This window comes from Mirounga leonina, unplaced genomic scaffold (genome assembly GCF_011800145.1).
Source record: "Mirounga leonina isolate KUSES-001 unplaced genomic scaffold, KU_Mleo_1.0 Mir_114, whole genome shotgun sequence".
Lineage (NCBI taxonomy): Eukaryota > Metazoa > Chordata > Mammalia > Carnivora > Phocidae > Mirounga > Mirounga leonina.
The window spans coordinates 29,734,488-29,758,741 of record NW_023270265.1 but is presented as its reverse complement, the minus strand read 5'-3'; the positions used below and the strand labels follow the sequence as shown (position 1 = coordinate 29,758,741).

General features: G+C 41.2%; 1 protein-coding gene across 1 annotated transcript in view; it reads right to left on the bottom strand.

Moving 5' to 3' along the window:
- The window catches only part of CFAP58 (cilia and flagella associated protein 58), an 86,892-nt gene that overhangs the window by 2,702 nt on the left and 59,936 nt on the right, over nt 1-24,254 (bottom strand). The window contains exons 16-17 of the mRNA XM_034987227.1: nt 3,778-3,897; nt 1,305-1,438 (exon numbers count right to left, since the gene is read on the bottom strand). Of these exons, the coding sequence (XP_034843118.1) occupies nt 1,305-1,438; nt 3,778-3,897 (254 nt within the window). The remainder of the gene's footprint in view (nt 1-1,304; nt 1,439-3,777; nt 3,898-24,254) is intronic.

Here is a 24,254-nt window from a genome sequence, read left to right as displayed (position 1 = left end):
ATCCCCTGAGGAGTGACTGACCTGCAAATTCATCCAGAGCCTGCAGAATCCAAACATCTGGAAATGGGGCCTGGAAACCTGCATGTTCACCAAATCCCACCAGTGATTCTGAATCAGATAGTTGCCAGACCCAGACATCAAGACAGACCCACCAAAATTAGCTCTAATTTTTCGCAGGATTTTATTCTACCAAGAAGCTGGCATCTGAATGTGGAATGAGGGAATATTCTGATTTACAAGAAGGGCAAATTTTTCCTGGCAAATCCATTTGCATCGAGTTACTTTAAATAGTTGTTTGTCACTGACAAATCACAGGCAGATGCCCCTTCTTCACCAGGTCCCTGCAGTGCCCACGTGGATGAAATACCCAACTTAATGTAAACCCACGATGTGAGCCACTACAGAATTAACTGGATAAGTTGGGTAATGCCACACAGCCAAGCCAAGGTTCAAACCCACTGATTCCCTCGGGCCCACTCTCTCACCCCAGCCTTAGGCAAATGATGATAACCAACTGAAGAGACATTTGTCAGTCCACATGTAGGTATCCTAAAACCCCAAATGTCAACCTGAGAGGGCATCATCCTCTCCTCAAAGAAGAGCTCACGTCACGCCCCCAGCAGATACTGAAGTCAGTTACTAGACATAAAGATGGTTCAGAGACCGATTATCTAAAACATAGGTAAAAAATGATCTGTGGGGGCACCTGGGTGGCTCAGTTGGTTGAGTGTCTGCCTTCGGCTCGAGTCATGATCCTGGGGTCCTGGGATCAAGTCCCATGTTGGGCTCCCTGCTCCGTGGGGAGCCTGCTTCTCCCTCTGCCTCTGCCCCGCCCCCCCAGTCTCTCATGAATAAATGAATTTAAAAAATCTTTAAAAAAATGATCTGTGAGCTACTCGTCATTACAGTGGTACAGCTGCATTCTTGGAAAGAACAGCTTTACCAAGCTTCCACCCCTCAGCAAAATTCCCTGTGTCTGTAAATGTTCTCAAACCATGAGAACAGTGTTGTGGGGGGTGGGGCGCTGCGCAGATCACACTGTTTCCTCTGCTCCATGTGAGGTCCACCAATGAGCAGATATTAATGGATCCTTGTTCGGGTCCTAAGGAGAGGCCTTAGTATCAGAGGAGACATGCATCTTGCTTTGACACAAACCAGTGGGGACCTGCAGAATGTCATTTGTTCACCCTGTGCCTTAGTTTACCCCCCATGGATTCCATGACTCTGTGACTGTCTGCCAATTATTTTCTTATCAGCAGGTAATAGGCACAACACAATTAGAAGAACATTTGACTAATTCTTACTTCTGAATGTATTCTTTACGCTTCTGAGCTAGGTATTTCTTCTTTAAGTTCATCAGTTCATTGGTAAGTTTCTCGATCTCATATTTATATTCTTGGCTCTGTGATTCATACATATTCAACTCTGAAGACAAAACCTAACAGGACAAATAAAGCAGCATTAGCAGAAGAGACTCAGTGAGACAATATCCTTTCCTGAGATTTTTTTCTAATCTGCTGCCATTTACCTCAGGGAGGCAAGTGATACAAAACCATGCCCAAGTTTAACAGCTAACCCACTCACTTCTGCCAGTTCTCAAGGTCTGCCTCTAGGTAAAAATCTGACTGAGGTCTGCAGACTCCTAATCCAGTGACAAATGTAATGAAACCTCTGTTTAAAAGAACTCTCAGGCCACATTCAAGCAGGCTCACACATGAATGGTGTAAAGTGTTTCAGGTATATTGTGAGCAGAGACAGAAAAACTCCCAGACATACAGTATCAAACTGCATTTAAAGTCTTTTTAAAGAACATTCAGGGAAGTCATTACTAGGGAGAGTGATTCATTCGAAGATTATGGTAAAATTTATTCTGGAATCATCCTGCCACCACCACCACTAAGTAGGCATCCAATTTATGTGTTTTCCTAGGTTGCTGTTCTGTTAAATGTCTGTCACCTCTTTATTGTGCTCTTTGGGACTCTGCACAGGTTCTTTCTTTCTCCCAGCACCACAGTACTCACCTCTGAGAAGCAGGAAGCTGATATGCGCATGGGAGAGTCTAAAGCATGCGTGATAGGAACCCTGATTATCTGCCTCTTCCACTCTGGTGTCCCATAGATGCTACTGGTCTCAGCTGAGCAGGAAGAGTGGGAATTTACTCACCTAAACAGGATGTGTAAAGCATGCCCAAGCTAGGAGTACACCCCACAGAAACCAGAGGGAAGGAAGGAAGGTTACCATTCTAAGGGGCATGCAACAGACAGATTTGTTTTTCCTCTTGCTCACGATTTTAAAAATTTGCACAAAAGGGGGATCTTTGTCTTCTGAGTATTCATCTGCCTCTGAACACTTTCCCTTAATCGCTCTGAAAACGATTCTGACTATGCTATCATGAGCTAAAGAATAGGACTTTCATGTTGGGAGAAAACCTGCCTTAATAGTTAAACAATTAGGAACAAAGGCTCTGTTTCCAAACAATGAACATAGCATTTCCTAAAAGAGCCCAGATAATGAGGACAAACTGGCAGACCGGCTGAGGGCCACCACCTCTGAACCTCTTCCACCAGGGGTCACATTTCATCAGAGCAAAATTCTGGATTTCCTGAGTTAAAGGGTTAAAATACCAAAAAGCTCCTGTGAGCCATATAATGCAATCTAGTGCTGAGTGTGGCTATCTGACAGTAATGTGAAGACAGACATGTGCTTTTCTCATCTATACCCACTCCTGAGAAAATGAGCTTTTCTTTTGCTTGACATATACAATTGTTTAAAAGGATGAAAATAATCAAAAGATTATGCCTCATGCAAAATTTGAAGTACATCTCAGGATACTCATATGAAATAAACACGGTGAGTGATAAGGTGAAAATCAATGTTCTAATTATACTTCTGTTTCATCTGCCTCTTTTAAAGTAGAAGGATGTGATTTTACAATGTCCTATTTGTGGAAGGATTGGAATTAGACGAGGAGCATGGCATCTATATTACCCCAGGCAGAAAGGCAACGATTATTACCCCCGTTGCGCAGGTAAGTGCCAGAATTCAGCCAGCGTGTGTTACATTCTATGCATGCATGTGTGTGAGACTTCTCTGACATGCCAAGAATATCTAAGTACCTGCTGAGGAGGTAAAGCTCCAGATACAATGGGAACACACACTTTTTGAGAAAACTTTTAAAAGGCACATGTAATAATAAAACATTCCATCTCCCCAGCTGAGGTTCTGAAGTCACTTAGAAGGGAATTTATGCTAACAGAATTCTAGTGATTTTACTTTCCTTTCATAGTGACTGATTTGAGAGATGGTCACGAAGGCAGGCCCTGGGGGCTGGGGACCAACCTGTGCTTTCTGCACATTTATTGCAGGTGGAATGAAATAACAAACACCTGCTTGGGCACAGTGGTCTGCTTCCGGGGATGACGGTGTTAAAATGTTTCCTCTGTTCTTCCCCACCATCCAAGTCCTCTCACTCATCTTGAGATCATCCCTATACACACCACCCCCCAAATTTCCATTCTGGTGCCATCATTCTCTCTCCAACTCTTTCTTTACTTGCTCACCTCCTTCTTTCAGGAAGCAGAGAATCGTGGGGTCTATTAGTCTAGCTGCAGGGGGGGGGGGTGGCTCTGAGATGTGTCCTGTTCCTCCTGGGACTGGAATTCTCAAAAGCCAACCTCTGCGGCATGTGGCATTGGGAGACCGGCTCCTTGTACCGAGACAGTGGACTTGTCCAGGTCCCTCGCGTGGGGCCAGGAAAAGGCAGAGGCTCCCACTTACTTTCAGCTGCTTGGTCTTCTCCCGCAGCGTGTGGCGGTAGATCTGTAGCTGCTCTGCGGCCTCGGGACCGGGCTGCCGGGCCAGGATGTGCTTTAGTTCCACATACAGTTTCTCTTTTTCCTGGTGGTGAGCAAAACCACAAGGGAGATGAACAGCCCCTCCAAGACAGGGAAAGTGCCTTTACCAGCAAGGTCGGGAGAACTTGGGACCATCCTAAGATACTTCGGAGTGCCTCACTGAACACATTCACCGTAGATTCTATCAAGAGTGCGTCCAGGGGCGCCTGGGTGGCTCAGTGTCCACTTTTGGCTCAGGTCATGATCCCAGCGTACTGGGATCGAGCCCCGCATCGGCCTCCCTGCTCCACGGGAAGCCTGCTTCTCCCTCTCCCACTCCCCCTGCTTGTGTTCCTGCTCTCGCTATCTCTCTATCAAATAAATAAATAAAATCTTTAAAAAAAAAAAAAAGAGTGCGTCCAAACAACCCCGGTCAAGGGCTTAGGATAGGTCCAGCATTTGGATACAAATAATATGACATATGAGGAAGGAAAAGTCTCTCTCTACCTAAACTTATGATCACATGACTGAGAGACAAGGGCAGTGATGGAAGATTTGGACAAGTGTTGTGGCCAGTAAAAGTAGGGAGTGTGGGAGTTTTTGCAAAAATATCATTTGCATTGTTGCTTGAAGAATGAGTAAGAGTTTTTCCCCAAGCAGAGAGAGAAAGGAAAGGTTTTTAGGCCAAGGTTCAGAGTCAGGACACAGGAGAAGTGAGTCTAGTTCAGTAGGTGCCCTGGGCCAAAGGAGGGAGTAGTGGAGAGAAAAGGCTGGGCTCATAGGTAGGTTCCAGGCTTTGTGGTTTGGGAGGAAAGGATGAGCCGTGCTTGGGTTTGTCTTCAGAGGAATAGCTCCAGCGGGAAGGCAGAGAACAGAGTGAGGAGACTGTTCAGGGGACCAGGATAAGCAGAAGATGAAAACAGATGGACCTAAGACAACTAGGATGGAAAGGAGGTAGATATGTGAAGACATTCCTGAGATAGAATCAGTGGGATTTGGGGAAAGATCAGACAAGTGAGGAAGGAAGGAGCAGGACCAAGAAGACTCTAAGGCTTTTAATATGGACACCTTGGGGGCTGGCAGGTGATGGTAATGGAGGCAGGGAGGCTAGGAAAGAAGGGGTGTGGGGAAGGGGGAAGGAACCGTTCCCACATTCTCTTCTGGTTATCAGTGGGGTCTGGATATGTTGAGTTTGAGGTGTTGTGGGATATTGAGAAGAAGAGTTGAAAATGAGGTCCCAAAGTTCGAACAAAAGAGCAAGTTGGAACTGGAGGTGGGTCATGGCTAGAGCCATAAGAATGGCTCCATCCACTAGGGATGGTGTTTGGGGTGGGCCAGAACAACGAGATCTTTAGGAGAGCCAGCATATCAGGGGGAGGCAAAGAAGAAAGACCCAGAGAAAAGGAACAAGGGAAAGTAACTGAATGTCCCCCAACCAGGAAATGGCAGTGTTTACAAAGAGAGGCATGATTTGAGTGGTCAGTGATATCCGATGGGCTAAGAAAAGAAACAGAAGGGGGACTGAAAATGGCCTTGGGGGAGGCCTATTAGGATGACACCACTGACCTTAGAGAGTTTACAATAACATTGGGGGAGCAAAACTCACAGAGGCTGGAAAACAAATCAGAAGTAGGAAGTAAAGAAAGCGAGTCTTTTAAGAAACATGACATGGAAAGAGCAGAGATCTGGAAGTAGTTTGAGAGAACAGGTAAAAAGCCAAGAAAACTAGGATGTATACATTTGTAGAACTAAAAGAAAGGGCTTGCTAGGAATCCACAGCAAATCATAATTTCATAAATGAATTTAACCAACAAACAATATAGAATTCCCATTTGTACCTTAAAGTTTAATTGCTTGTAATGTGTTTTCAGATTCTTGAACTAAAGAAATTACATACAAGGGAAGATTTGTTTCTTAGGCATCTCAGTTCTGGATTCCCATTTCTCTAAACTGCAATAATTTGAACAAACATTGATAAAGACTAGTGTGTCTATTCATTTGTCTCTGTACATATTTATTTCTTTAAAGTAATTATGTTAAAGAAAAAAATATAAGTAAAAGCCCTCTCAATAAATGACACATCCAAGCAAACTGAAACTAATTTTTACCTGGAGCTAAATATTCTTAGCATTGTCATCAAATAATCTGTTTTTGACAGAGAACATGAGAATCATTTTTTAAAAAATCAATAGAAGAAAATTCATTAACTACTACTCATTGTTAGCATTTGTTTTAGATTTTTCTTCCCCATGGCCAAATTATAGAAATTTTATCACAAATAACATGACTCTACTTTCAAAAGAATGTATGTAACTTAAGAATTAGTTGGATGGAATAAAATTCTGGAGAAACATGTATCAAAAAACAATACTCACATTTAAGAAATAATTCCAGAAATAAGAAATCTAAAAGCCCATGCAAAAGAAGAAAACTTGAACAAATGGAATTACAAAGTGGTGGATTTTCTTTTGTTGTACAACACCTCCCATCACACCTTACAATATAAACTTCCCAGTAAATGGATGTAGCAAGCAATGGGAAAGATGTCAGGAGGTGAGTTTACTTTCTATAGCCACTTAATGCCTGCTCTGTTGGAGAAATAACACTTCTGACAAAGCTTCAAGATTGAATTTGGAGAGGGTAATAAATATGTGGAGAAGCCCATGAAACTGTTTTGTCCATTTCTTTTAGCTCCCTTACTCTCTACCGGAATACAGGTGGACTTGAAAAGTAAAGAACCCCACAAAGACAAGGGGGAAGCAATCTGGTTTGGGATATAATAACGTCTTAAACTGAAAAGATCATCTTACTCCAAGAACCTTCGAATGTTTCCCAGGCGGAACACTTTTCAGCAGCTCTTCGCAGGGAGGAAATAGACACAGAGGAGAGAGGCTAGAAGAAGCAAATATTGCTACCTCACTTCGTAAGTGAGAATCCCAAGGTCAACAGCAATGAATGTGTGTCCCAAAGTCCAAGATGTGACAAGTCAAAAACCCAGTCGTGATATACTCGAGAATCACTTTTCCCATGCAATGCCCTCTCTGGGGCTTGAAGACCCTAAAAGAACTTGGAGGAAATCGTGCTACATAATTCCTAAAGGCTATATGATACTATCAGTAGAAGAATGGAACCAGAAGGTGAAATCGGGTTGGCAGCCAGGGGGGAGTACGCAGAGTTAAGAGCATGACTCAGCTCCCGGGACCGTGGCCAGCTGAATGGGCTCCACCCACACCCTCTAACAGGATGTGTGATCTTCACATACAGAGTGAACGAGGCCGCCATTTAGCCCATCTTCCCCTACCTCCACTTCCTGGCTTTTTTCCAAGGCTGTAAAAGGAATCAAAATGGATTTATTCTAAAGAATAACTGAGCGACTGAACAGCAAGGACCCACGAGTGTGGAGAAAAGTGAAGAAGCTGAGTGAATTACCATTAAAACTGCTGCAGTATTCAAAGTCAAAAAGTTCTAAGAGTTAAATCACCCAGGCCAAGTGATGCATGTGTGTTCATGGTGGGCAGAGAGAATACTAAATGAAACTTCAGGGACCAAGACAGTGGACATGGGAAGAGCAGAGGGCAAAAAGAGTTGGGTGGTAGTGGCTGAAATGCATTACCAGGCTTCATTGTGCATGAATTTTGGTCTGTGTTTACAAAAGAAAACCTAACTGATAAAACCAAAGTGAAGGCCAGTCAGCATTAACATTCCAGTTGTGTGTATAATACAAATTTATATTTTGGGAGAGCATTCTGGTAATTTAGATAAATATGGAGTGTTTGATGGATTGAAGGTCTTAAGTACGATTGTTTTCCAATGTATTTCTCTCCTAACCCTCTACAAGGGCCAACCAAGCTCTTCAAACATTGTGCAGTGGTGTGTATAATAACCCCATTTAGAGACGAAGCGTGCAATTCTATTATAAAGAGAATCTATCTTATGCAACAGAGAGACTCATTAGGCTGTCCGGCGTATATGGTCTCCATCAGCCAGCAGCAGCAGAACCAGCTGCCTTGTAATACATATCCTGTCCTTCGTTAAGCTGCATTCATTTCTTTTTAAACTAAGTCAATTAATTTGTCACTGGGCTAGAAGCACCAAAAGTCAATGAAACATCATAAGAAAATCATAAATAGGGCGCCTGGTTGGCTCAGTTGGTTGAGCGACTGCCTTCGGCTCAGGTCATGATCCTGGAGTCCCTGGATCGAGTCCCGCATCGGGCTCCCTGCTCAGCGGGGAGTCTGCTTCTCCCTCTGACCTTCCTCCTTCTCATGCTCTCTGTCTCTCATTCTCTCTCTCTCAAATAAATAAATAAAATCTTTAACAAAAAAAAAAAAAAAGAAAATCATAAATAGTTCATTATTTCCCCAACAACAAAAGATTGCATCTTCAGGTTGGCATTTCTTTATTTGTTCAGAGTTTGTTCACAATGCACATCAATATTACTTCGTAGCATGCCGCACTCTCTAAATTACTTTGTGAACAGCTATACTGGAAAAAAGCTAGATTCTTAACATCAGGAGACTAGCTCTCGCTTTGGCTGAGCACGACTTGTAAGCATAAAACATATTATGTCCATCTTCGGAATGATGCTCCCTTGCAGTTGGACAGACTGTCAGACATGGTTATGGATTCTTTGGCTGCAAGAGCCTCTGCTAAGTTATGCTGAATAACAGCATGGCTCATTATTAACATTGGCTGAGTATAGTGGTAAGAAATCAATTACGGTATTAGCTTCAAATAATGCTGTCATTACACGGTGACAGTCTGTAACCCCAGATTGGAAACTCCAGACACGAAGTCACTCAGACTTCAGGTGTTTGTATTTTATCTGACAATAAATTAAAAACCTACATTCTGAACAGTCTATGCAAATCGGAGTCAGTGCTATTCTGGGTACAGTTCGGAGGAAGAAATGGAGTTGCTCACAGAATTCCTTTCCCCACCGAGCTACAATTTTATGTTCACTGTCTGTTTATATTCCCTGTCTTTTGCTCTGCATCTTCAACTGAAAACAGAAGGTAGTTCACATTCAACGTGCACCTTAACACCTCTTCTTCCTCAGCTCACCTACTTGAGGCAATAACTGACTAAGAGGAACTAATTTATTCTGTTTTAATCTGAATCTGTGTTTGGCAAATGCCAGTGCATTGATTCTGTTCACCCTGGATTCATCAATTTGCTTGGGCGAGCATTGCAAATAATCGCTTCACCCCGTGAACTAGCTAATTCATGTGAATCAGGCAGCTTGGCTCCTGATCCGAAGTCACATGCTTATCTATACCCACCAGGGCAAAAGCCACTCACTGAGATGCTTGGATACTGTTCACTCCAAAGAAAGAGACACCAGTTTATCTTCACTCTAGCTCACCCAATGGGTTCAAGATGAAGGTGGTTTAAAAAAAAAAATCCCCCAATCACTAGTTCTGGGAGAGCCAACTTCACAGATACACAGAAAATGTTTTTTTCCAAAATGTCAAGATACCACTTATATTACTTCAGTATTTAATCCTTATGAATTCATTCTTTCCAGTTGTAATGATGAGCCTTTAAGGTCAGAACTCTAATGGATCTTTCTATGTGTCCCTCATACCTGCTATTGCATTCTACTCATTCTAGATGCTCAATAATTTTCTTGCTTGCAATTATACTATCAGCAAACTATGCCCATCATATTTTAGTAATACACATCAACAGAGGTGAGATAGATTTGTTGAGAACTTTTACTTTAATTAGACCACTGTAACAACTCCCAGTTAGCAGAGCTTATATAATTCACCTTAATGAGCTGGTTGTTCCTATAAATCATATACATTTGAGTGAAACTTTTTCATCGTGCATATTTTGTATAATTCATGAAAACACTTGATATACAACCTTGATCTCTTAGTGAAATGTTTATAGTGGTTTCTGATAGTGCAAGTGGTTTTCAAATGCCTATTTTAATTCATAAGACTGGCAAGTGCCTTCACATTAATTGGCTCCAAAGCTCTGCTTGTATGTGCGTGTGCATACAGACACCTGACAATCCAAGCTTAACTTTTTTTTTTAAGCAATTCTTTTTTTTTTAAGATTTTATTTTCTTATTTGACAGAGAGAGACAGAGAGAGAGGGAACACAAACAGGGGGAGTGGGAGAGGGAGAAGCAGACTCCCCGCGGAGCAGGGAGCCCGATGTGGGACTCGATCCCAGGACGCTGGGATCACGACCTGAGCCGAAGGCAGACGCTTAACCAACTGAGCCACCCAGGTGTCCCTCAACTTAAGTCTTAAACTAAATAATGTGTGGACTTTTTAAACAGCCTCCTTAAACGCAAGAATTCTAATTGCACACATAACTCTTCTACAATGAAAAAAACGCATTACATTTTTGCCTGTTTGCCTGGTTTTAGTTTGCTTTCCACCTTCCCACCCCCATCCATAATCCTTAACAAAAGACTAAAGCCAAATTTAAAATTTTAAGCTAAACTGCTTCCCTCTTTATATGAAGGCAACTCCAGAGCACTGCCTAATTTATCTAGAAATGCCTCTTTTCGTTAGCAGGAAAATAAATTAGAAACCCTGTAAATATATTACATTTCTATCTAGCTTTAGAAAAGGGAAAATAATGGCTGATACCTTGGGGCTTTCTTGTTTATTAGCTTTATAACGAAAATGTCAGTAACCTGAACTCTGGACCTACCTTGTTTATGATGTCATGAAGTGGTAAAGCCCCCTGGAGAGGCTGAGAGATGCAGGATTTGGGGATGAAACAGAATTACACAGCTGAGTTCCTCAGGAGCAGGAAACTGCTTGGTTACGCAGTGGTTCTTGGCTCTGGATGTGGGTGATTGTTTTATGACGCACAGGAGAAATCTGCACACACTAACCTTCACCATTTTTGTAATAATAGGAAAAATGCTTCTGGTACTTTCTGATATAAACAACACAAACTTTCTTAAGAGATCTCTTTGCAATGGGTTTTATGTTCTCAAATGCAAATATATGTTTGTGAAGTCCTGGGCAGGGTATATAATTGCCTAGATCGGCCTGAACTTCATTACCAAGACTGCTGGCTGGTTTTACCCTTGCACCTTATCCCACAACTTAACGTATGTGAAGAATTTGCACATATTAAGTCGTGATGGTGTTGGCTTTTCTTAAAACCTACAATGAAACAGGTCTAGAAAAATTCAAGTCCACTAAGTTCTTATTTAGTGCCAGCACAACGCATATGATTGTGCTAGTTTCATACAAAGATAAATAAGGTCCAAATTTCAAGGAGCTCACTTTTCAGCAGAAGAAAAACAAATAACTAAGTCATGAAATAAGACAGAGTATTGCCAGGTCCCCAAAGAGGTGCTAGGAGTACTGTGCAGTGTGTGGGTAGGTTCGGAAGTAAAGATGATACTCATTTGGTGGACTGCAGAGAGGGAAATATTTCAGATGGATCTCAATGGGAATAGTAGTCATAGCAATAATATTTGTATTCATGAACTAGAGAGGGGTCTCACTACCAAAGGACAAACTGAATAGACAAAGCCACTCGAAGTCAATCCACTGAAAATGGGATCAATTTTCATAATAAATAGTACAGAAAAAAGTTTGAGTTTTTTCCCTTAAAAACAGACCTACAATTCATTTTAAGAATTTAATTTTTTGAGTATTTTGTCTTATAATTTTAAAATTTGCACTTTAATTGTAATAATGTACAATTACTGGATCCATTAAAATTATTGGGTTTGGGGGACACCTGGCTGTCTCGTTTGGAAGAGCACCCAACTCTTGATCTCAGAGTTGTGAACTGAAGCCCCACTCTGGGTGTAGAAATTGCTTACATAAATAAACCTAAAAAAATTATTAGGTTTTTTTTAAGATTTATTTACTTATTTGAGGGGTGGGGAAAAGGGGCAGAGGGAGAGAGAAAGAGAATCCCAAGCAGACTCTGCGCTGAGCATGGAGCCGACACAGGGCTCGATCTCACAACCCTGAGATCACGACCTGAGCCAAAACTGAGTCACATGCTTAACTGACTGTGCCACCAGGCACCCCAGGGCTTTTCTTTTACATAGCTAACTATATTATGGTGCAATTTGACTTCTTTCATATATCTAACTTCTGCAGTACAACAGTTTTTAAATTTTTTATTATATAATAACCATACAAAAGAATATATAGCATGTATAACTATAAAGCATAATAATAAAATAAATGCTCATGATGAAGCCATCACCCAACTTATGAAATAGAACATCATCAATACCTAGTACCTGTGTATTCCTTTCTCCCTCCCATCCCTGTGCCTACACAACCGCCACCATCAGCCAATGTAAGCACCATCTGAATCCTGTTGTTGTCATTCCCTAGATTTTTCCAAATGGTTTTATCATACATCTATTATTTAATTTTGCTTTGCTTTGAGCTTTATAAAAATACATCCCAGCGTATGTAGTTTCTTTGCCTTGCTTGTTTTACTCAACATAATTGGTAAAAGATTTAATGATGTCATTAAATACATGCTTCTGTGCTTGTATTTAATCTGATATTCTGTTGGGTGAAAATTCCACAATTTACCCATTCTCCTGTCAGTGGGCATTTGGGTTGTTTCCAGGGTTTTGTTTATATCAACAATGTTGCCATGAACATTCTCATGCATGTTCCCTAGTCCCCAATTACAAGTCTTCCCAGCAGGTAGACCTAGGAGTGGGATTGCTGCATCTTAAAGAATACAAATGTTCAACTTTGTAAGAGAACGTAAAATGATTTTCCGAAGTGCTATCTAAAAATCCCCACTGATCTGCATCTTTGCCATTGCTTAGTGTCACCAGGCATCCCTAAGCAGAGGACCCAACTAAGCCATACCTAGAGTCCTATCCACTGAAATTATGAAACAATGTGTATTAAGCTGCCAAGTGTGTGGTAATTTATAACAAAGCAAGAGATAACTAATACAGACATCGTAACTTTTGTCCCTCTAGAAATAGTAAAACAGTATCTTAATATGGTCATACATCTTATTTTCCTTTTTATAAAATAAGGTTAAGCAGTTTTTCAAGTTTATTCATCATTTGTGTTTCCTCTTCTGAGAAATGCCTGTTTCACACACATTGTTTTCCTATTTTTTACCATTGTCTTTTTCTTAGTGATTTGTAATTCTTTATAAATTCTGGATAAAGACATATAAAGTTTGTGCCTTACTTTTTTATGATTTCTTTGAGGAGCAGACATTCTTAATGATAATGTAGTAAGATTTATCTATAATTTCTTTGATGGTTAATGCTTTTTGTATTTTAGTTAAGTACTCAGGCCAATTATTTTTAAAAGACTTCCGTTAGCAGAAATATTCAAAGCCTTCATTAATTTCTCTCAAATCTCCTCTTAATCCTTTGATATTTAAAACATTCTGTTTTGAGGTACCTACACTTATAATTGTTTGATTTTCTCTTTTTCTACCAGATGCTGATTTGCCATTGCCTGTGATATGATTCTAGAATTTTTCTAATATCACTTGCATTGTTTCAAGTGATCTGGCATCTTTTACAAAGCTTACAATTGCTTTGCATTGCATTTGCATTTCTTGTTGGCTAATAATAACCCAGACAATCCTACTGAAAAAGAGAGACCAGTGATATCAAGATGGGCAGGAGTTAGTCACATGACGCTGGTAGGGATGTCTGAGTATAGATAACAGTCATATAAATGGCAAGCTCTTTAGTGAACATATTTATGTTATGAAAATATTCACTTTCCTGCACAATCTCAGAATTTGGGTGAACTGGACAAAAAATACTGGAAAAGAATAATAGAAGCAGTCACAGCAGCTCCCATCTATAGAACAGGTACTGTGGATACGCCAGGCATGGTGCTCAGCTCAAATGTGGCATTTCTCTTTGTTTAAGATTTTATTTGTTTATTTGAGAGAGAGAGTGAGAGAGAGAGAGAGCACTAGTGGGAGGGAGGGGCAGAGGGAGAGGGATAAGCAGACCCCCTGCTGAGCATGGGGCTGGATCCCAGAACCCTGAGATCATGACCTCAGCTGAAGGCAGACACTTAACTGACTGAGCCACCCAGGCACCCTTCAAATGTAGCATTTTAATAACTCATCACAACAAACCTGAGAATTGGTTATTATCCCTATTTTCCAGATGAGAAAGTTGAGGCTTGGAAGTGTCAGTGACTTACCTAAATAAAACTAGAAAGTGGCAGAACCAAGAGATTTGAATCTATATAAAATAGAACATTTCAAAGATTGAGATAAACGTATTATACCTATATAGATATATATATTATGTGTATATAAAGATACATAGGTAGATATAGATAGATATGTAAAAATATGTGTATATATATGTATGCATGTGTGTATATATCTCCATCCTTGTTCTTAAGCATTACTCACACTGCTTCCTATAGCATGTGGAAAGTAAAAGAAGGGGAAAAATAAACAAAATTATAAAGGTAAGAAGATGAAAGCATAAAAGCATCCAGCAAGCCTGCAGTATATGCAAGGAAAGTTGCAAGCGACTATCTTACTAGACTAGAAAAGAAGACTGTACATGTCTTGAATGATAGACAGATGAGTTTGTTTTCAAACATTTGAGCTGAGCACCATGCCTGGCGTATCCACAGTACCTGTTCTATAGATGGGAGCTGCTGTGACTGCTTCTATTATTCTTTTCCAGTATTTTCAGGAGGAAACCATGGAGGGTTTCTTGGTGAATAATAGGTTACTAACATTAATATATTATCGTATATTATATACATGTACTACTCTAATAATTTATAAGACACATGTAAAATAGAACATTTTAAAGACTGAGATTAAAATGCACATATATGTAGAAGTTCTGATATTTTCTTCAATAGTCAGTGGATTGTCTTAGGTGCTCTACATTGAAGAACACTGGCCTAAGATAATAGAATTGAGGGCCTACATCAGAAGAGTGGTTGGGGGACAAAACATATAAGGTTAGAAATAGATGTAAGAGCAGGGGGAGATGCAATTTACTTGACTCAGCAACTGGCCGGGGTGGGAGGTGGATGGGGGGGTCAGAAGTGACTTTGGCATTTCAAGCCTCTGGGTGTCTGGACAAGGGGCCATACCATGAACATGCATACCCAAGCCAAGGAAGGAGCTGGTGAGCTCCATTGTAAAGAGTCAGCAGGACATCTTTTTGACAAACTCATATTAAGGAAACTGAGGCTCAGCAAGGCTAAGGAATTTGTCCAAGATCACATACCTACAAATTGCAGATGCAGAGCCAGGATTCTAACCCACGCCAGTATGACTCCAAGCCTGAACCAGCACACTCTTGGCTTCTTCCAACCCGTTATCAAGCACCCCGCCTCCACCATTCTCAGTCACCAGCCAAACCAGAGGGACGGCCAAGGTAGAGAGGAATCAGGAGAGAAAAGAGCAGCTGTGTAACCATACATCAACAATGACAGCTGCATAAAGAAAGTGCCTTACACAATCAAGTTATTAAAACATGCAGTGGGGCCAATGAAAGGCAGCTGAGGGAAATCTTGCTAACTTAGAAAATGCTTTGGAGTAATACATAGTTTTAAAGAAGCCAAATTAAATTTTAAAACAAGAAATACTCTGAAGGAATTACATACTCAAGCTGAAATAACTCCAAGTAATTTGGATTTTGTGACTAAATCCTAAAAAGTTTCCAAGTAATCATAGGACCATGACATCACAGAACGGGCTCAGAGCAGAAAGGGCTCTGTCCTGCTCTGCTCCTTCCTGTTTCCTGTGTGCCCATCACACTAAGTCATTCTCCCTCCCTAATCCACCAGATTCTTTTAAGCCTCCTTGCCTTTGCACTGGCCACCCATTCCGCCCTAATGCCCTTCCCCCACTCCCAGCTCTTGTCCAACACCTCTCGGCTTTCAAAATGTTGCTCAAAGTAACTTCTATTGGGGGGCTTTTCCAATTTCCTCAAATTAACTGGGTCTTTGTTGCTATCACAGTGTTGTTAGGGATTTTAATCTTGGGCGGATCTAGTCATAGAGCAGTTCCCACTTTCATGCAGAGGATATGTTCCAAGACCCCCAGTGGATGCCTAAAATTGCAGGTAATACTGAACGCTATACATTCTATGTTTTTTCCCATATATGCCTAGCCATGATAAATTAGGTCCAGTAAGAGATTAAAAACGAAAAAGAACAATTACAACAATATACTGTATAAAAGCTATGCGGATGTGGTCTCTCTCAAAACATCTTATTGTGCTGTCCTCACCTTCCTTGTGATGGTGTGAGATGAGACAAAGTGAGGTGAATGATGTAGGCATTGTGACATAACCTTAGGTTATTATGGACCTTCTGACTATATGTCAGAAAGAGGATCATTAGCTTCTAGACCAAGGTTGACCACAGGTAACTGAAACCACGCAAAGTGAAATTGCAGATAAGGGGAAACTACTATATTCTTCAGTTTATGGTGCATTATCATCACTGGTTCCCCTTTAACTTTATATATAGCATAAATAACACTACAATAAACATTTCAGTGTGGCAGAGTTATGCACAACTGAGTTTTTTTCTCTGATTAATTCCTAATGTAGAATTTCTGAGTCACATTAGAAGGCCTTTGACACATACTACCAAACTCTCTTCTAGAAAGTTGACATCAATGCAGGGGCACCTGGATGGCTCAGTCAGTTGAGCATCCAACTCTCGATTTTGGCTCAGGTCATGATCTCAGGGTTGCGAGACTGAGCCCCGCATCGGGCTCCACACTCAGCATGGAGTCTGCTTGTCCTTCTCCCCCACACCCTCTCCTTCTCTCTCAAATAAGTAAATAAATAAATAAAATCTTAAAAAAAAAAGAGAGTTGACATCAATGCAAATTCTACCCACAGTATATAGAAGTGTCTATTGCCCCCATGTTCTCACCAGCACTAGGTATCATCATTCTGTTTTTCATCTTTGCCAACTCCATAGGCCAAAAAAAGAGATAATTATTCTTTTAATTTTCATTCTTTTGATTACTAGTAATGTCAATTATATATATATATTTTTAAAGATTTTATTTATTTATTTGAGAGAGAGAGAATGAGAGAGAACACATGAGAGGGGATAGGGTCAGAGGGTAAAGCAGACTCCCTGCCGAGCAGGGAGCCCGATGCGGGACTCGATCCAGGGACTCCAGGATCATGACCTGAGCCGAAGGCAGTTGCTTAACCAACTGAGCCACCCAGGCGCCCGATGTCAATTATATTTTTATATATTTATTAGCCATTTATATTTCTTCCTTTGTGAATTGTTTACATATGACCCCTACCACTGAGGTGGTCATCTTTTTCAAATCAATTTTGCAAAAATTCTTTATATATTAAGGATATTAACCCTTTCTCTGTCATATTTGTGGCAAATATTTTTTTGCCTTTCTATTTTTAAAATATTTTCTTCTGTACTGATGATGTTCTCAACTTTTTATGTAGACAAAACTATCCCTCCTTTCCTTTGTGACTTCTGCCTTTGATATTATACTTAAAAAGTCTTTGCCCTTTCTCTAGATACATACCCTAGAGACATGCTTATATATGTGTACAAGGAAACTTGTACAGGAATGCCCACTGAAATACTTTTACAGTAGTGAGTTTGGGGAAAAATACCTAAATGTCCATCACTTAAAATATAGGTAAATATAGTAGAAATATACAGAAGGTGCCTGCGTGGCTCAGTCGGTTTGAGCTTCTGCCTTCAGCTCAGGTCATGATCCCAGGTGCTGGTGTGGAGCCCCATATTGGGCTCCCTGCTCAGCAGGGCGTCTGCTTCTCCCTCTCCCTCTCCCTCTGCCCACTCATGTTCTCTCTCTCTCTCTCTCACTCACTCTCAAATAAATAAAATGTTAAAAAAATATATATATACAATAGAATTATCCACAGTATCTATGTATATCATCATGGATATTTCTCAAAATATAATGTTGAGTGTGGAAAAAGAACACTTGCATAAATGTAAAGTACACCAAGTAGTTCTCTATGTTGTTTGTGATGCATCAATTTGCAGTAAAAGCATAAAAATACACTGAAGGAATACACAACAAATTCCTGATAGTTGTTGCCCCTAGAAAAGTCAGGAAAGAAATAGAACTTCAAGGGGTCCACCCAAACTGAAAGAGCTACTCTATTTTTTTAGTCTAAAACAAATGTGACAAAACATTAATATTCACCGTTCTGGATGGGTGGCAGGTTTATTTGTTCTATTATACTTCACTTTTCTGCATTATAATATTTCCCCAAATGAAAAGGGGGGGATTTCCTCCACCTTCCAAGAATATATAGAAATTCATTTTTTTTTATTCTATAACTTTCGTAATATGTCGTAAAATTTAGAGCTCTAACTTAATGAATGAATGAATGAATGAATGAAAATGAATGAGTGAATGAGCAAATAAATGAAAAGAGGAACGAACGAACGAATGAATGAATGATTCTTAATGACTAAGTAATTCTCTGTCACTTCTATGAGTGCCATCATTCGGATTACATAAACATACTCAGCAAATCAGAGAGAATTTAGTAGCCACACTGATATTCAAGTAATCAGGGCCAAAAAGTAGATCTGCACCAGTCAGTATGGAAGCCACTTGCTGTATGTGGCTACCAAGCACTTGAAATGTGGATAGTCTGAATTGATATGTGCTCTAAGTGTAAAATACATACCAGATATTATAGACTTAGTACAAACAAAGAATCTAAAATATCACATTAATAACTTAAAATTCATTTCATGTGAAAATAATAATTTTGGATAAATTCAGTTCAACAATGTGTATTATCAAAGTTAACTTCATCTGATTCTTTTTACCTTGTTACTGTGACAACTAGAAAATTTACAATTACAGATACGGCTTTTTATTTATTTTTTATTGGATAGCGCTAAAATAGAGCAACAGTGTTGCTTTAGATCTAAGATTATAGAAGAAAAAAACATGCCCAGTTTTCACATTTGCCTAATCTGAATGCAAACCAGCCACCTCTTTATATAAATAATAGTATGAAACTAGATGAAAAAGTATGAGGTCATTAGGCTGCACAGCTGACAACTTGGAAAATTAGACCTTACTCAAATTGTTCCATAAAGCACTTAATAAAATTTTAGGGAAGTGGAAAATTTTGTATTAAGTTCTGTAATACAAAATAGGTTCATTTCCAAAAGTAGACCATAAGGCGAGAAGGTGACGTGAAATACACCAACCAGAAAGAAATGACATTCTGTTGTCAGTCTCCTCATGTTTCTGTTGCCCCATGGACTACCACGGAATCAGCTCGTGTTACTCAGTGGTCCTGGGGTTACTTTTTTTTTAATGCGGTCTCCTCATGTCTAGACAGTGACGATTCTAGTGTAGCCCTATGACACTAAGATCCAGATGTGGACCAGTCACAGAGAAGTATCATGGTCAAAGAAAGCTACCAAAAAGTAATTTCAGACTAACTTCAGTACTTCGTTGGCATCAATGACTATAAGGGGGTGTATTATCCACATAGATACTTAAACCCCTCCTCTCCCATAACCTGCAACTCCTCTCACATCCTCAGCTCCAAAATTCCTAGGAAAACTTTCATGCGCTGCCCACCTATTCCTTCCTTCATTGTTTTCATGACTATGTATCTCAAAAGCCAGGAGAACGGTTCTGATAAGGGCACACACACCCCCCTCCCCCGGAGTGGGAAAGAGAATATATGGAAGTTCCTGTGGGGAAGAGAGCACAAAGCCAGAACCATCTCTAGCAGACAAGAGGGAAAAGCTTGGGGGTGGGGGAGAGACTTTTACATTTGGTGTCCTGTCCAAACCAGCCAAAGCCAGAAGTTCTAAGTCTACGCGTAGGGGAAGGTTCAACATGGGGAGCGCAACTGATTAAAAGATCAGATTTTATAAAACAAAAGTTGAAGGGGAGGGGAAGTGAGCAGAGGTATAAAAATGTACCTTGAGTCTTGTTTTACTGAGGAGGAATTCAAGTGGGATCAGACCCTGCAGCATGGAAGGATTTCACAAGTCAGAGAGCATCAGTAATAGTCTACATGAAAGAGGAATTAAGTCTTCAAATAGCTGCCATTTGGAGACATACTGATTTTCAGAAATGACACTTACAAAGGGACGGTAAATAACAAGGAAATTTTTTTATGAATTTGGGAAATAGAGTCAGCTATAGTACAATAGGCCCTGGGGTTTTTTGTTTGTTTGTTTTGGTTTTGGTTTTTTGTTTGGCTTTTATCTGATTGAAATAGGCTACCTGAAATTCCATGGCCAATTTACTATGAATGCCACTAATTCTGGTGGCTGGCTTTAAAATGCCCTAAACCCATATTCCACCTCTCTGAATGGAGGCTCCTAGCCCGCCATCTCTCTCCCTCCTTCACTCTGCCCTCGCTGGGACCTGTAATCACTCAACCCTCCCACTTGGCTCAGCCCATTAGCCTCCTCCTGGCTTTATGGTTCTGCTTCCCCCACCTCTACCCCAGAGTCAAATACTCCTGAGTGCCCTCCACAACACTGTCAGCCCTCCTCCCCGACATTCTGTTCCACCTGCCAGGCATGTTCCCAGGGCTACCTCTCTCCTGCTGACCATTTCTCAGCTCCCAGGCCACCCAGCACTGTTGGAGGGCAATGCAGAAGGTACTGAGTGGGGCCATTACAAGTTCAAGTTAGGCACATTGATTTGTTCCCTCCCTCCTCTCACTCAATTTCACTTCTTGCGAACACTCAGATATCATCTGCTCAGCAGCTTCTTCAGACCTCTTTCCTCTGGACCCCGGTTTCACCGTGGTCACACTCACTCTCAGCAGATGACCTGATCCGAACAGACAGAAAGCATCTTAAGGGACCCCAGTCTTCCTCACAGGATACCAGGGCTACAGAAGTTCTCTCTCCCTTCCTGTCCATACCAAGTGAAGAGCTGGAGGCCTTCACCTTCTTTCCTGGTTTGTGCATGTGAATGACATAGGTGGACATCGACCCATGCACAGAAATCCACACGTTCTATAACCCTGCACACACGCAAACACACATGCCTACCCTGAATCTCCTCCTCTCCTTCTGTGCTTCCTCTGTGCTCATGTCTGACATCGACATGAACTTTACCCTGTCTCTAAAATGTTTACCAAGCATTGGAAGAGCACATGTCACTCCATTCCACTTGGGGAGGGGAGCTGCAACAAAAAGGAACAGAAGTCTTGCCTACTTTATTTTATGTCTCTCAGTACCTTGAATCTTTTATAACAAAAACGTATTTAAATTATGTGTGTGTTTAGTGTTTTTCCTCTGGTCTTACAGAGCTACACATCTTATACCAGTAACCCAAGTCTACTGTCCCCTCTCACCATCTCTTCCCTTCGAGCCCCAGCAGTCAGGCTTCATGCCCAACAACCTCCCAGAACTGGACCCTCAAAGGGCACCAGTGAGTGACTTCCTTGTGGCCGCATCCCCCCCGAGTTCTACCTCTCTTGGCAGATGCCAAAAGTGATAACCTACTCCCTCCTTGAAATTCTCTCCTTCCTTGGCCTCTGTGAGACTGCCCTCCGAGTTCCATTGCAAAATTGGACACATTTCACTGAAAGACCCTGCGAACAGCCAAACAAGCTTCTTTTTCTTCTAAAGTTGAGGGAAGTGACAGGCACTGCAGAATGGGGAGCCTCTAAATGTGTGTATGTGTATCTGTTTATGAAACATCATCCTCTAAAGAGCATACTACACACCTTCACACAGCCACCCTCCCCACTGTCCTCACTCTGGGGAGAAGTCAAAGATGAGAAGGTCACTCTAAAGTTCCCATAACCCTCAGAGCTGCCAAGGGGACCTCCTGTCAGCCACCTTCTACTACAGCCCCACCACATGGTCCATGGGGCGGGGTCCTCCCTTCCTGAGCTGATTCGCTCAGCCTCTCTCCACTCCACCTCTCTCTCTTTCTTCTCTCTTGTGAGGAGAGGGCAAAAACCATGTCCTACCTGACAGGATTTTTTTTTTTAAGATTTATTTACTTATTTAGAGAGGGGGAGTGAGGGATGGGACAGAGGGAGAGGGAAAGAATCTCCAGTAGACTTCCTGCTGAGTGTGGGGCTGGACTCGGGGCTCGATCCAATGGCCCTGAGATCATGACCTGGGCTGAAATCAAGAGTCAGACGTTTAACCGACTGAGCCACCCAGGTGCCCCCTAAAAAGGATTTTCAAAAACAAAGAGGGGTTCAGTGCATGGACAAAAAAATGACAGACATTCTCTGGGGAATTTTATTTTCAGAAATAGAAAAGAATATCTGTGTGTAGAGACAATTAGACAAACCTTTTGAGTGTATGTTAGAAATCAATGAGTGTAAGCATTAAATGAGGTGGTGCAGGTGGGAGCACTGTGCAAAACGTAACTCACTAGACAAATGTTAGATGCTTCCACCATCATCCATCTCGGAGTTGTTGAAGATGAAATTAGACAATATATGTAAAATTGCTTTGTCAACTGGAAAAAGCATTTTAAAATTGTAATTATTATGTGATATTTTGCCTCAGGCTAGATTAAGAGTCAGACCATGGCAATATTGAAGAAAATTAAAATACCTGCTAATTTATTTTATTTTATTTTTTTTAAGATTTTATTTATTTATTTGAGAGAGAGAATGAGAGAGAGAGAGAGAGCATGAGACAGGGGAGGGTCAGAGGGAGAAGCAGACTCCTTGCCGAGCAGGGAGCCCGATGCGGGACTCGATCCGGGGACTCCAGGATCATGACCTGAGCCGAAGGCAGTCGCTTAACCAACTGAGCCACCCAGGCACCCCCTGCTAATTTCTTTTAAATCCACATTCCTGGAGCTGTTTATAAACTGAGAATTCTTATTAATTTCCATTTTCTCATCTCTTTTCAGATGAATTGATTACAATAAACAACAGAGTCAAAGTTCCTGGTGACTGTTTACTAGACCACGGAATTTGGAGTTGAGGCCTGAAAGTCATCTTTTGTGCCCTTTCCATTCCATTTTCTCCTGTGACTCTTTCAGTTTTCTTCATTTCAATCTCCTTGGACATCATAACAGCATGGTTCTACTGCAGTAGCTTCTGGGCCTTCCACTCTATCTCAGCCTCTCTGATTCCCAATCCATCCTTCCTTCAGCTGCCCAACAACCCAACATCATTTTCATTATTCCAATTAATTTCTTAAAATAACTAATATTACAAAGTGATAAGTCAGGAAATAAAAACAAACTGAATATTTATTGGAAAGGAAGAGGAAAACCATCGCTTATTAGAGAAGACATGATTATATAACTAGAAACCCCAGAAAATTAGCTGAGAAGCTATGTAGTAGGATGGGCCGGATACAAATAAGCATGCAAAAATCAACAGCTTTCCAATATGGCGGCAGTAACCAACCGGAACACACAATGGGGGAAAGATTTCTTTCGCCTTAACTGCCAATCCCTACCAGGATGAGTGAACCAGGATTAAAGGGTTACTGAAGTCTTTAGTTTTTCTGTGATAGTGACCTTCGTGTGACATGGGTGTTCTTCCCTGTTTTATTTTCATCTTCTGTTTAAGGTTCAAAAAGTCTCCTGGTCCAAGTTTCAGCCTGGGCAACCTTGGGGTGGTGGTGGGGCGGGGAGGGAAGGGGGGCAGCAGGAGTAAGAGAAGCGGTGTGGTATACTACTCGGCCCCAAGGCAGTGGGTCACCGGCAGCACCCTGAGAGTCATCACTGACCAGGATGAAAACTGAAACCCACTTTTGACTCTTCTCCCTTGACCTTCACAGACATTCAATGGTCAAGTCCTTTAAGATGGTCTTTTTAAAGATCTCACTGATTTATTCCTTTCTCCTCACCATCAATGCCTGTCTCTTACCAATATCCTCCGTAACTTGGGCCCAAATTACAACTGTCTCTTGGCTGCTCCTTCACCCCAGTCCCTGACCCCCTGTCCCTTTCAGTCTTTCCTCCTGGTCACGTGTACTGTGCCACTCCTCTGACTAGTTAATATCCTGAGGAACACAGGCCTGGAAGGTTAACCAAGTAGGGCTAGAATACAGATTCACCTCTCACCAGAGACTACGTGTGTTTGAGACCCAGTTCTGCCACTGGTTAGCTCTGTGACTTTGACTATATTACTTAATCATTCTGATCCTCAGTTTCCTCATTTTTAAAACTGGCCTAACATATAAATAGTAAAAATTATTGTGAGAATTAAAAATAATATATAACATAAAGGATCCATCACAGGATTGGACACATCATAATACAACAGGCATTTAAAACCTAGAACCTCCGCCGTGGGAGCTGGAGTCCATTATCACAATTAGCCCATACTTGTCTCTGGGAGCAAGCTGAACGCCTATCTTTGGTCTCCAAGACCATGTAATTGGTCCCCACCTAACATATCCAAAGGTACTCTCTGACACCAAATAGCTAGCTGTATGTCCCTGTTACTCCGCCCCATTACTACATCCCAAACATAGTCAC